The 13,026-nt window shown below is 42.5% G+C and overlaps 1 protein-coding gene across 1 annotated transcript in view; it reads left to right on the top strand.

The window, feature by feature from the left end:
- The window catches only part of ZDHHC9 (zinc finger DHHC-type palmitoyltransferase 9), a 36,949-nt gene extending 31,998 nt beyond the window's left edge, over positions 1 to 4,951 (top strand). The window contains exon 9 of the mRNA XM_015128169.3: positions 3,406 to 4,951. Within this exon, the coding sequence (XP_014983655.1) occupies positions 3,406 to 3,522 (117 nt within the window). The 3' untranslated portion in view covers positions 3,523 to 4,951. The remainder of the gene's footprint in view (positions 1 to 3,405) is intronic.
- Positions 4,952 to 13,026: the final 8,075 nt, after the last annotated feature.

The raw sequence follows: 13,026 nt of genomic DNA, 5'->3' as shown, positions 1-13,026 counted from the left end.
CACCATGCCTGGCTAATTTTTGTATTTTCAGTAGAGACGGGCTTTCACTATCCTGGCCAGGATGGTCTCCATCTCTTGACCTCGTGATGTTCCCGCCTCAGCCTCCCAAAGTGTTGAGATTACAGGCGTGAGCTACCATGCCCGGCTGAGCTTTCTTTTTTTTAATAAGAGCTTTATTGAGATATGATTCACATACCACAGATCCCCCCCCCTTTTTTTTTTGAGACAGAGTCTCACTCTGTCGCCCAGGCTGGAGTGCAGTGGCGCGATTTCAGCTCACTGCAACCTCCGCCTCCCGGGTTCAAGCAATTCTGCCTCAGCCTCCTGAGTAGCTGGGATTACAGGCATGTGCCACCATGCCCAGCTAATTTTGTATTTTTTAGTAGAGACGGGGTTTCTCCATGTTGGTCAGGCTGGTCTCGAACTTCTGACTCAGGTGATCTGCCACCTCGGCCTCCCAAAGTACTGGGATTACAGGCATGAGCCACTGTGCCCAGCTAATCCCTATTTAAAATGTATGATTCGGTGATCTAGAATATTCACAGAGTTGTACAATCATTATAACAATCAATTTTAGAGCATTTTCGTTACCCTTCCACCCTAAGAAATCCTGTACCCATTGGTAGTTACTCTCCCTTTCCCCTCAACTTCCCCAGCCACACCCCTAGGCAACCACTAATCTACTTCCTTCTAGTATAGATTTCTCTCTTCTGGGTATTTCATGTAAATGAAATCATACAGTATGTGGTCTTTTGTGATTGGCTTCTTTTACTTAGCATGTTTTCGAGGTTTGTCCATGTTGTACTATGTAGCAGTACTTCGTTCCTTTGTATGGCCAGATGATATTCCATTATATGGATATACCACATTTCATTTATCCATTCATCAGTTGATGGACATTTGGATTGTTTCCACCTTTTGATTATTATGAGTGATGCTGCTATGAACATTTGTGTACCAATTTTTGCATGGACATATATTTTCATTTCTCTTGGCTATACACCTGGGAGTAAAATAGCTAGGTCATATGGTAGCTCTATGTTTAACCTTTAAGGTACTGCTGAACTGTTTTCCAAAGTGGCTGCACCATTTTATACCCCTACTAGCAGTGTCTGAGGGTTCCAGTTTCTCTACATCCTTGGCAACACTTACTATCTGACATTTTGATTCTAGCCATCTTAGTGAGTGTGAAGTAGTATCTCATTGTGGTTTTGATTTGCATTTCCCTGATGACTAATGATGTCGAATATCTTTTCATGTGCTTATTGGCCATTTTTATATGCTCATTGGAGAAGTGGCTGTTCAGAGCTTTTGTCTGTTTTTTAATTGGATTGTTTGTCTTTTTCGTTGAATTGTAACAGTTCTTTATGTAATCTGTGTGCAAGTCCCTTACCAGATATACAACTTGCAAATATTTTCTCCTATTCTGTGGGTTATCTTTTCATTTTCTTGATAGTGTCCTTTGGAGCACAAAATTTTTAAATTTTGATGTAGTCCAGTTTGTCTATTTTTTTCTTTTGTTGTTTGTACTTTTTGGTGTCATATCTAAGAAACTGTTATGTAATCCAAAGTCATGAAGATTTATGCCCCTGTTTTCTTGTTAGAGTTGTACAGTTTTAGCTCTCACTTTTAGGTTTTTGATCCATTTTGAGTTAATTTTTGCATATGGTGTGAGGTAGAGGGTCCACATTCTTTCTTTTGCTTGTAGCTATCCAATTGTCTCTGCACCATTTGTTGAAAAGACTGTTCTTTTCCCATAGACTTGTCTTGGCACCCTTGTTGAAAATCTAGAAATGTGAGAGTTCGTTTCTGGACTTTCAGTTCTATTGTATTGCTCAATATGTCTGTTCTTATGCTAGTACCACGCTGTCTTGGTTACTTTAGCATTGTAGTAAGTTTTGAAATCAGGAAATGTTAGTCCTCCAACTTTATACTTCTTTTTCATGATTGTTTTGGCTCTTCTGGGTGCCTTAAATTTCCATATGAATCTTAGAATCAACTTGTTATTTATGAAAAGAAGCCAGCTGGAATTTTGATGGGGATTTCATTGAATCTATAGATCAATTTGGGGAAATATTGCCATCCTAACAAGATTAAATATTCTGAGCCATTTGCATGGACTGTATTTTCATATATTTAGTTTTGATTTGATTTCTTTCAACAACATTTTGTAGTTTTCAGAGTATAAGTTTTATACTTTTGTTACATTTATTCATAAGTATTTGATTATTTTTCATGTTATTGTAAGTGAAATTGTTTTACTAATTTCATTTTTGGATTTTTCACTTGGAGTGTATAGAAATACAATTGATTTTTATATATGGATCTTATATCCTAAAACCTTGCCAGACTTGTTCACTAGTTATTTTTTGTTTGTTTGTTTTTGTTTTTATTTTATGAGATGGAGTTTCACTCTGTTGCCCAGGCTGGAGTGCGGTGGCGCCATCTTGGCACACTGCAACCTCCACCTCCTCGCTTCTAGTGATTCTCCTGCCTCAGCCTCCCAAGTAGCTGGGATTACAGGTGCCCACCACCACGCTGGCTAATTTTTGTATTTTTAGTAGAGACCGGGTTTCGCCATGTTGGCCAGGCTGGTCTCAAACTCCTGACCTCAAGTGATCTGCCCGCCTTGTCCTCCCAAAGTGCTGGGATTACAGGTGTGAGCCACCGTGCTCGGCCCTTGTTTATTAGTTCTAATAGATTTTTAGTAGTTTGAACTTTGTTTTAAAATAGAATCATACTTTTAAGTGAATGCTTTTTATAAGATACATAATTGTTCTCTACTTTGCCTTTCCTAAATTTTGAATTTCCTTTTAAACTACAGCAACCCATGTTTATATTATTGTTGTCAGTTTTAATATTATTTTTTAAATGAGTCTGGACTCAAATTGTAACAATCTAGGTTAGTTATTCTTGGTTCAAAGTGGGGAAATGTGGTATTTTAGAATCACTTGGGGACATTTTCAAACCACATATGACCAGCTGAAAATTTGGACACTTGGCCTTCTTTGGTTCAGAATCACTATTCGAGTGACCTGTGTTTGGGCAGAAACACGATTGAGGACCATTGGGTCAGGCCTTGTTAGATAAGTATGTTATGACACTTATTCTGAAGTGGGGAGGACCTGTGTAATTATTTGTGATCCCTATTATTATGACTATTAATAATAATAGAAAAATCTGTTCCCAACAGACAGTTAAGGATCGAACTCAAATAAACTTCAGTTGTGTTCTGCTGAGAAGATGATAGCCTGGTGTTGGTTCTGAGTTTGGTGTCAGTGGCTGCATATCTGTAGCATCAGTACGGTCAGGGGGCTGAGAGGAAGAGCTCAGTGTCTAAGGCTTATCTGCATTTGGATTTTGAGGGACAGCTTTGTGTTGAATCTGATATCTTTTCCTTCTCAGGCCCCCACAGAACACCTGAACTCAAATGAGATGCCGGAGGACAGCAGCACTCCTGAAGAGATGCCACCTCCAGAGCCCCCAGAGCCACCACAGGAAGCAGCTGAAGCTGAGAAGTAGCCTATCTATGGAAGAGACTTTTGTTTGTGTTTAATTAGGGCTATGAGAGATTTCAGGTGAGAAGATAAACCTGAGACAGAGAGCAAGTAAGCTGTCCCTTTTAACTGTTTTTCTTTGGTCTTTAGTCACCCAGTTGCACACTGGCATTTTACTGCTGCAAGCTTTTTTAAATTTCTGAACTCAAGGCAGTGGCAGAAGATGTCAGTCACCTCTGATAACTGGACAAATGGGTCTCCTGGGCCCTGGCACTGGTTCTCCATGGCCTCATCCACAGGGTCCCCTTGGACCCCCTCTCTTCCCTCCAGATCCCAGCCCTCCTGCTTGGGGTCACTGGTCTCATTCTGGGGCTAAAAGTTTTTGAGACTGGCTCAAATCCTCCCAAGCTGCTGCATGTCCCGAGTCCAGAGGCAGTCACAGAGACCTCTGGCCAGGGGATCCTAACTGGGTTCTTGGGGTCTTCAGGATTGAAGAGGAGGGAGAGTGGGGTCAGAGGATTCTCCTGGCCACCAAGTGCCAGCATTGCCCATGAATCCTTTTAGGAATGGGACAGGTACCTTCCACTTGTTGTATTTATTAGTGTAGCTTCTCCTTTGTCTCCCATCCACTCTGACACCTAAGCCCCACTCTTTTCCCATTAGATATATGTAAGCAGTTGTAGTAGAGATAGCAATTGACATTTCTCGTAGACTACCCAGAAACTTTTTTAATACCTGTGCCATTCTCAGTAAGAATTTATGAGATGCCAACGGCATAGCCCTTCACACTCTCTGTCTCATCTCTCCTCCTTTCTCATTAGCCCCTTTTAATTTGTTTTTCCTTTTGACTCCTGCTCCCATTAGGAGCAGGAATGGCAGTAATAAAAGTCTGCACTTTGGTCATTTGTTTTCCTCAGAGGAAGCCCGAGTGCTCACTTAAACACTACCCCCTCAGACTCCCTGTGTGAGGCCTGCAGAGGCCTTGAATGCACAAATGGGAAACCAAGGCACAGAGAGGCTCTCCTCTCCTCTCCTCTCCCCTGATGTACCCTCAAAAAAAAATGCTAACCAGTTCTTCCATTAAGCCTCGGCTGAGTGAGGGAAAGCCCAGCACTGCTGCCCTCTTGGGTAACCCACTCTAAGGCCTCGGCCCACCTCTGGCTATGGTAACCACACTGGGGGCTTCCTCCAAGCCCCACTCTTCCAGCACTTCCACCGTCAGAGTCCCAGAGCCACTTCACCCTGGGGGTGGGCTGTGGCCCCCAGTCAGCTCTGCTCAGGACCTGCTCTATTTCAGGGAAGAAGATTTATGTATTATATGTGGCTATATTTCCTAGAGCACCTGTGTTTTCCTCTTTCTAAGCCAGGGTCCTGTCTGGATGACTTACGCGGGGGGGAGTGTAAACCAGAACTTTTCATCTATTCGAAGGCGATTAAACTGTGTCTAATGCAAACTTCCTGCCTCCTCCTTCCCCCTTCCATTTCAAGAATATGTTTGTGTGTAGGGTGGGGGTGGGGGTTGGAAGGGGTTGCTTGTTACTCCCCAAACTTCCATTAACCAGGGCACCCTTGGGTTGGAGAGCTAGTTCCCAAACTCTCCATTGATCTATACTACATTCTGGGCTGAAGTTTATCTTATTCTGGACTATGAAGAAAGGACTTTCAAGGAAGTATAGTGTGAACAGGATCGGGAAGGTAGAGGGATTATATTTACTTAAGAGAACAAGCTCTATATTCGGATATTGTTTTGAAGCAGATGGATGCCGTTAATTGCTAATGAGCCTTGGTTATTAATGCAGGCTCATCAGGGCCTCCCCTTGGAAATATTTGATCAGTGGTCTTTTACAAGTGATGGTATATGTTTATTTCTAGGTGGTGTATAATCAAGACTCCTTATCAATTCCCATCTCATACTTCCCAGTTAATTGGAATTAATGAAATTTGGCTGCTCCCAGACTTTTTTCCATGTCTTCCTGTTTTCCTTGTAGCAGGATTTAAGTTGAGCATTCGAGAGAGAGAGAGGGAGAGAGAGAGAGAGAGAGATTGGAAGAGAGATGAGGAGAGACTGACTCAGATCCCTTTCCTGTCTTCTTCTTCTTCTGGTTCTCTCTGTTTTTTTTTTTTTTTCTTGAAGTTATAAAGCCAAACCTGGAGAGTTTGTAAGTTGTTAGGTTTTCCCAGGTAACCTGGCACTCATATGAACCCCATTTTAATAAGTACTCAGCCCATCTCCTCTCCCGGGCTCAGATGGATCTCTCTCCTCCCTCACCTTACCTCAAGTGTTCTCCTGAGGACCCTTAGGTCAGACAGAGAAGCTTTCTCTTTCTGATGGGGAGGGTCAAAATGGAAATCTCTTATCTCTAGTGTGAAATGATTTTTTTTAAGTTTCTGCTTTTTCATACTCCCTGCCCTCTTTCTTTTCCTTAATAAATCTTCTGTGTTTAAGATGTTGGCCTGAAGATCTGTCCCATTCATACCATGCACCAGCCGGGACTGTCCCTATCTGATCAGAGGGGAGATTAAAGAATCAATCTTCCCAGGGGAAAAGGGCCTTAAATTGTTTGGTCTTTTCAATGGCTGACACTGTCTCCAACTCTCCCCTTCCTCCTTTTTCCTCCAGCTTCCTATGCACCCTACTTTCCCAGGCCAGGATGGTTGGCACTGATCCCAAACCTCTGGGGGCAGGTGGAAATTGGCCGTGTTGAGCCATTTCTTCATGTCCATTCAGCTCTGAGGCCTTCCTGGCCCTAGCTGAGATCATCATCTCCTCCTTTGCTTTTTTCCCCAGGAGTGAGGTTGGGTTAGAGGTGGATTCTGATTCCATAGCAGCTAAATTCCATTCTCCCTGTCCTGACCATCCTGCCTTTACCCGTAAAGCACCCGTTCCTACTGACCAAATCTCTTTACCTTGTTGGAGAAAAAAAGTATTTTGTTTTTAAATCTATTTTCTAACTTAAATACAATTTAATATGTAAATCTCTGCACTTTTGTGTGAGCCTACAAATGTGTATGTGTTGGGGGTTTTTCACTCTCTGGTATTTCTTAATAAAGAAATCTTTCTTTTGGGGGGAAGCCAATTAATGAAGGAGCCTTGAGTGGTTTTAGAAATACAGGGCTGTCTGTTTCTTTGTGCTTCTGCCTCATTTCTTTACTTGTGCCTAGTGTGAGTGATTGGCCTCCCTCCCCCACCTTTTGACCCCCTTCCTCTGAGAGGGCCCCCAACTTAGTGGGGCAGAGAGAAGGACCTGTCCTGTGTCTGGTACCCCTCTGGGACCACTTGGATTGGCTCTAGTAGTAACCTAGCAACCCAGCCCCCTTCCCTCTCCCCATGGCCTGGCCCTGTTAGTCCTTTTCTTCCAGCTCAGTTCATTTTATACTCCTGAGCTGGGACCAGGCCAGGGAAAATCACCAAGGGAGCACAGTAAATGGTTTTAAAAAAATGATAATTTGTTCTCGTGCCTTGGTGCTACTAAAGAAGAGTCATGTTCCCAGTAATTCAAAAAGCATTTGTGTCAGTTTGGAGAATACATTCTAGGAATCTCTTGCTGTTCTTGGTGGTAGGCTTTAGAAACAATGTCAAAGGCTACAACTCTGAATATCATTTGTTTTAAAGGATGCAAGCCCAGCTCACAAAAAAAGAGAATCATTATAAACTTTATGTTTGAGATTAATATGAAAGGGCAATGGGAACTGCAAATCTACATCAGTAAAACTTTCAATGTTCTATATGTTAATGTAGGTGGAAAAGACTGGTATAATTGGCTAGACCTAATTATTTTACAAATGAATGCAAAATGTTTTTACAGTTTTAATATATACACTGAATTTCCAGGAGTGCAACAACTGTGTACATTGGGGGAAGAGGATATTCTATTTTGTTCAAAACTTTACTAAGTAAGAGTTGCTCACAACTTTTGAAAATCATGTCACTGATGACAGTGCCATTCATGGGTATTTAAGTTGCCAATATAACATACCTGTATGAGTCTTCATTTATAGAGATTGCTTTCACACTGATATTACATATTGGTAGAAGCACCTCATACTCTATTATATGCTTTAGTATAGTCTTGCCTTAGGTATCTGTATATTGAAATACATATCCTATTACAAATTACTTTCTATTTCTTCTTTTTAGTCTAATTAGTATATTATGTTACTATTCTTGAAATTATATGCATAAGCAGGTCATATTAACTATGAAGTTCATTTCAGGGTGGCAAAAGATGCATGCAAAATATGACATATACCAAGGGAGTGCTAGGGCTGCTAGTTTTGAGAACCGCTGGACTACATTATCTCAAGGGTTCCTTTCTAACCCTTAATATTTGGAAAGCTTGGAGAGAAAATAAACATCCTCCTCCCCTCACACCCTTAATGTGCTTTTTAAAAATTTAAAGCTCGTTTTTGAAAATTGGAGAAGTACAGAATAGTAAGATTTGAAAAAATCACCCATAACCTAATCACCAAGATGTCATAATCACCAGTAATGTTTTAGTGGATTTCTTGGTAGTCTTTTTTTCTGTGCACATGCTTTTTTAAACATAACTGGAATTCAACTGTAAATGTAGTTTCGTAAACCTGCTTTTTTAACTTAGTATTTTCCATATCATTAGAAAATATTGAAAACACTTTTTTTTTTTTTTTTTTTTTTTTGAGACAGGGTTTCACTCTGTCATCCATGCTGAAGTGCAGTGGTGCAAATTTCAGCTCACTGCAACATCCGCCTCCCAGGCTCACACAATCCTCCTGCCTCAGCCTCCCAGGTAGCTGGGACTACAGGCACGTGCCACCAAAGCTGGCTAATTTTTTTTGTAGAGACGGGGTTTCACCATTTTGCCAGGCTGGTTTCAAACTCCTGACTTCAAGCAATCCGCTTGCCTTGGTATCCCAAAGTGTTGGGATTACAGGCGTGAGCCACTACTCCCAGCTGAAAATACTTCTTTTTTTTGTTGTTGTTTGAAAATACTTCTTAATGACTTTATAACACGTACATGTCAGGCATTTAAGAGTTTCTAATTTTTCATTATTACAAATAATGCTGTGATGAACTTCCTTAAATATGGGTGTGTCTGTGATTATTTCTTTAGGACAGATTCCTAGAAGTGGGATTATTGAGTCAAAGGGAATGCTCTTTTAAAGGCTCTTGATAAATATGGCCAAATTGCTTTACTGAAAGACTGTCCCTGTTTGTTTTGCCAGCAGTGTATCAGAGAAGACTCTAATCAACCCATGTCATTTAAACCTTTCGAAGTTTTATTTTAGCTTTTTTGAGACAGAGTCTTCTTTGTCACCCAGGCTGGAGTGCAGCAGCACGATCTTGGCTCACTGCATTCTCCACCTCCGGGGTTCAAGTGATTCTCCTGCCTTAGCCTCCTGATTAGCTGGGACTACAGGTGTGCACCACCACACCTGGCTAATTTTTATATTTTTAGTGGAGATGGGGTTTTGCCATGTCAGCCAGGCTGGTCTCCAACTCCTGACCTCAAGTGATCTGCCCACCTCGGCCTCCCAAAGTGCTGGGATTACAGATGTGAGCCACCGTGCCTGGCCTGAACCTATGGTAATTTGATAGTTGTAAACTTATATCTCAGTGTTATTTAGTTTATATTTACTTGATTAATAGTGAAGTTAAACACTTTCTGCACCTCTCCTCTGCCTTATGTTTATTACCATTTGTATTTCTTCTGTAAATTGTCCTAATCTTTTGTCTATTTTTCCTCAGGCTTTAAGGGGTTTTCTGATTGATTGATTAATAAATTAGAACTTAGAGCTCACACTTCACCATGGGCCAGGAAATGAAGGGGCCTTTGATTTAGAAGTGGCTTTACAACTCTGGAACCCAGAGTAGAATTACCTCCCTGACATTTCAAGTCCTTAACTTTCTTCATGCTCCCTTGTTTGCCTTATCACTGCCTTTTCTGCCAGCCCTTGCCCTTCTTCAGTTGTTTAGCTGTTCCAACTTGTTAAAAGGGTTGGGGTTTTCTGCCCAAATAGGAGACATGATGATTATTTGTCATAAAACACGGATGCTGTTGAACAACATAGCTTAAAGGGACATATTGATCATGTAGTCTATGCTTCTCTCTCTCTCTCTCTTTTTCCCTCAAATTAAATACTGTAACTTACCCAGGGTCACATAGAGAGTTACTGTTAGAGCCAAGACCAGAACCCAGATGTACTGGCTCCCAGTCTAGAGAGCTTTCTGGCATAACTGATTGGTCCTCTGTCAAGCAGGTGTAGACAGATAAGAGAGTTGGAATAACTGCATATGACACTTGAATGAAATGAAGCTTTCATTTATTTAACATTCAATAAATACTTGTTGAAGATTGACTGCATGCTAGGGTTAACTTTAGGAGAAATTGTAGTACCAACCCTCGTAAGTTGAGAAACAGCAATGATTTTTAGGATTATTTGCCATTTGGGATATTACTGATAAGCTCTCCATTTTAGGCATATAGAGGACTGACTATATATAGTCGGGCTGATATGAGGCTGGTTGTTGGATTTTTGTTTTAAACTCAATGCTCTCAAGTCTCTCTCCAGACCCCCGCATTTAGGTTGAACTGATGGTGTGGTTTCTTTAGCACAGAAAGTCAGGAAATTGCCTTGCTAAGTTCCCACAGTCAAGTTGGCTGTCCCTTTGTGAGGGCCATTGCTCTGGGCTCTTTCTGACGCTATCCCTGGTAGGTCCCAGAGGCAATGGTATACAAATGCTATATTGGTCACTGTGAAGTTATAGGAAAAGGTGAAGCCTACATATCAAGTGCTATAGAATTCCATTTATTTAGGTCCTTCCTGGAGGAGGAGTCTTGGCTGAGTCTAGAGGGGAGGCAGTTCCTTCCCACTTGATTGTGTTGTTGGCTGAATAATCTGTAATATGGCCAATGTTGTGTGAGAAGCTATGGTAGCCTCTATTGTGAAGGAGAGGTGGGAGAGCCACTTCTTTTCCCCAGTGGGAAACCTCATACCTCATCCTGAATTTCCTGACTTGGGAGGGGGGAAGGGCCTTGTTGGGCCTTGTTGAGACGATGTGCTTATTTTTCCCGTAAGAAACCTCGTTTAGCCTTTGTTTTAATGCCCTAGGTCTCTCATGGCCCAACCGTGGGCGGGGAGCTCTGTGAGTAGGAAATGAGAAACTGACTCATGGGGGCTGGGGCCTCAGTGCCATGTATCAGATCACAGTGCCATAGGGTTTGGGGTTTAGGAGAGGGAATTTGCGGAGGCCTTTGGGGGGCTGATCAGAACCTGCTGGGGTAGTCTAAGGTGAGGTTGTGAGATACAGAGGAAGCAAGTGAGAGAGGACATTCTTCATTTGGGCTGTGCCGGTGTCTCCAGCTGCTTCTCCTGACAGGAAGGAGACGCAGAAGGTAGCTCTAACTCTGAACTGGTGAGGAGCTGGCTAGACTCAACTCTTTCTTCTGAAATCTGGTCTTTATTCTCTTCTTTCTAGCAGCCCCTAGAAGTCCAAGAGAGTTGCCTAAAGTAAGTCTAATGCCCAGGGCTGATCAACTTGCTGTGGACTGGGCAGAGCCAGGGCTGCCCCAGGCTCCTCAGGTGGGCTTTCTTTCATCACCAGCCTCTCTGGGCACCAGAGCTGGCACCCTCTACCCCTGAATCCCAACACCTCCTGGGGGCCTGGACATCAGTGGTCTCTGGGATATGACAGGTCTGAACATCAGTCAGTCCTCAGACAAGCATGTAGTGACACGGCCTTTGTGCCCAGTCTTGAGCTCAGTACCCTGGAGGTTACAAAAAAGTCAAATAGCCACCATTTAATGTCACTATGTGCCAGGAACTTTGTACGAGTTATCTGATTGATTTCTCTCATGTCCCCCAAGAGGTAGGTATTATTAGATCATTATTCCTGTTCCACAGAAAAGAAATGTATATGTACGTACTTTACTCAATGTCATATAACTAGTAAGTGATATAGCAAGAGTTTGAAAACACTTTATTTGAACTCCAAAGACTTTTGCTTTTGGTCACTTCACTATACTAACTGGAGGTCAAGGGTCAGATGGGCCTTGAAAGGAGTGAAATGGAGGTAGCAGGATGGAGCAAATCGAGGCAGCCAGACACACTATCACTCCTTGAGCATTTATTTTGTGCTGGACAGTGTGCAAAGGACTTTATCCTAGTACATTAAATCTTCATAACAGCCCCATGGCGCTAGCACTAGTATTCCTACATTATTGTTGTGGAAACGGAGGCTCAAGTAGGTTAAGTGGCTTGTCTAAGGTGACCCAGCTAGGAAGTGACACAGCCAAGACTTGAACTCAGGTAGGCCTGAGCTCCTAAGTGCTAGGCCTCAACTACCCTAGAGAAGCTTCTGCTTGCTCTCCTCAGGCCCTGAAGAGGCCACGGGCAGAAGAAGAGCTTGCCTCATCAACCTCTTAGACAAGCCTGTCCCCACCCTTCCAAGGGGAGTGAGCTAGAGGCTACAGCTCTCTGGGCCGCTGACATCCCAGGCTGGGGTGGGCGTGTAAGGTCTCCAGCTGTGAAGAGTCAGCTCTTTGCACCCTAGACCTTGGTTGCTGGGTTCAGGGCACCACTTGGCACCTTCTAGAAGTGCATGGGGCAGGACAAGAGATGTCAGCAGCCCTGTCTGGAGGAGGAGCTTTGGGCCTTGTGATCCTGCTCAGCACTGCCTTTCTTGCCCCTAGGGCCCTGGCCTGTTCTACATTCCCTTGATGCCCCACCTCACCTGTCCCTTCCAAACTCCTGTGATCCCTGGGGTCCTTGCACAGCTACCTACCTCCAGACTGTAATCATCCTGTACGCCAAACTGGGCCTGATATCTGAGACATACTCCCACTCTTGAGCTGCCTCCCCAGGGTAGGAGAGGATTTCCAAACATCATGTTCCCAGGCATTCCTCTCTTTCTGATCTTTTCCTTTCCCCAGCTTAAAGCAACAGCTATTACACAGGGGTTTTAAAAGGTTTAGGAATCTCCTCTGATAGGTGCACCCTAGTATGCATGGATTTTAAGCACTTTGGCCATTATTCACCTATCATCTTTCCAGAACCGTGTGCCAAAAGGCAGCAGGATAATGGTTTTGCTGCTACTGTCCCATATTGGAGGCCAGAGGCGTGGGCTCTATTTATTTGTTAATTTAGTTTTATTTTTTAAAAAATTGAAATGCAGTTTCCTTTTTTTCATAGATATAAAAATAGTACTTTTGAAATGCAAATAAAACAAGGATGTAGAAAGTGAGCATTTTTCTCCCTCACTCCCCTAGTCCCACCCCATGCGCCTCACAAGATAACCAGTAGTAGTCATTTAGTACAGATCTTCATAATCTTTATTCTATGTATATGTTCTCCTTTTCTAAAATAAAAATGGAATCATCCTATTAATAATGTTTTAGGATTTGCTTTCCCCCTTGCTATAACACAAATTTATTTTACAACTAAACTGTTTATACATTATTTGTGTAATTTTCAAATTTGAAATTAAAGAAGGTTGGGTGTGGTGGCTCAATGCCTGTAATCCCAGCACTTTGGGAGGCTGAGGTAGCAAGAT

Source organism: Macaca mulatta, chromosome X, assembly GCF_049350105.2.
Source record: "Macaca mulatta isolate MMU2019108-1 chromosome X, T2T-MMU8v2.0, whole genome shotgun sequence".
Lineage (NCBI taxonomy): Eukaryota > Metazoa > Chordata > Mammalia > Primates > Cercopithecidae > Macaca > Macaca mulatta.
Note: the sequence above shows the minus strand (reverse complement) of the source record. Positions and strands in the feature narration are given on the sequence as shown.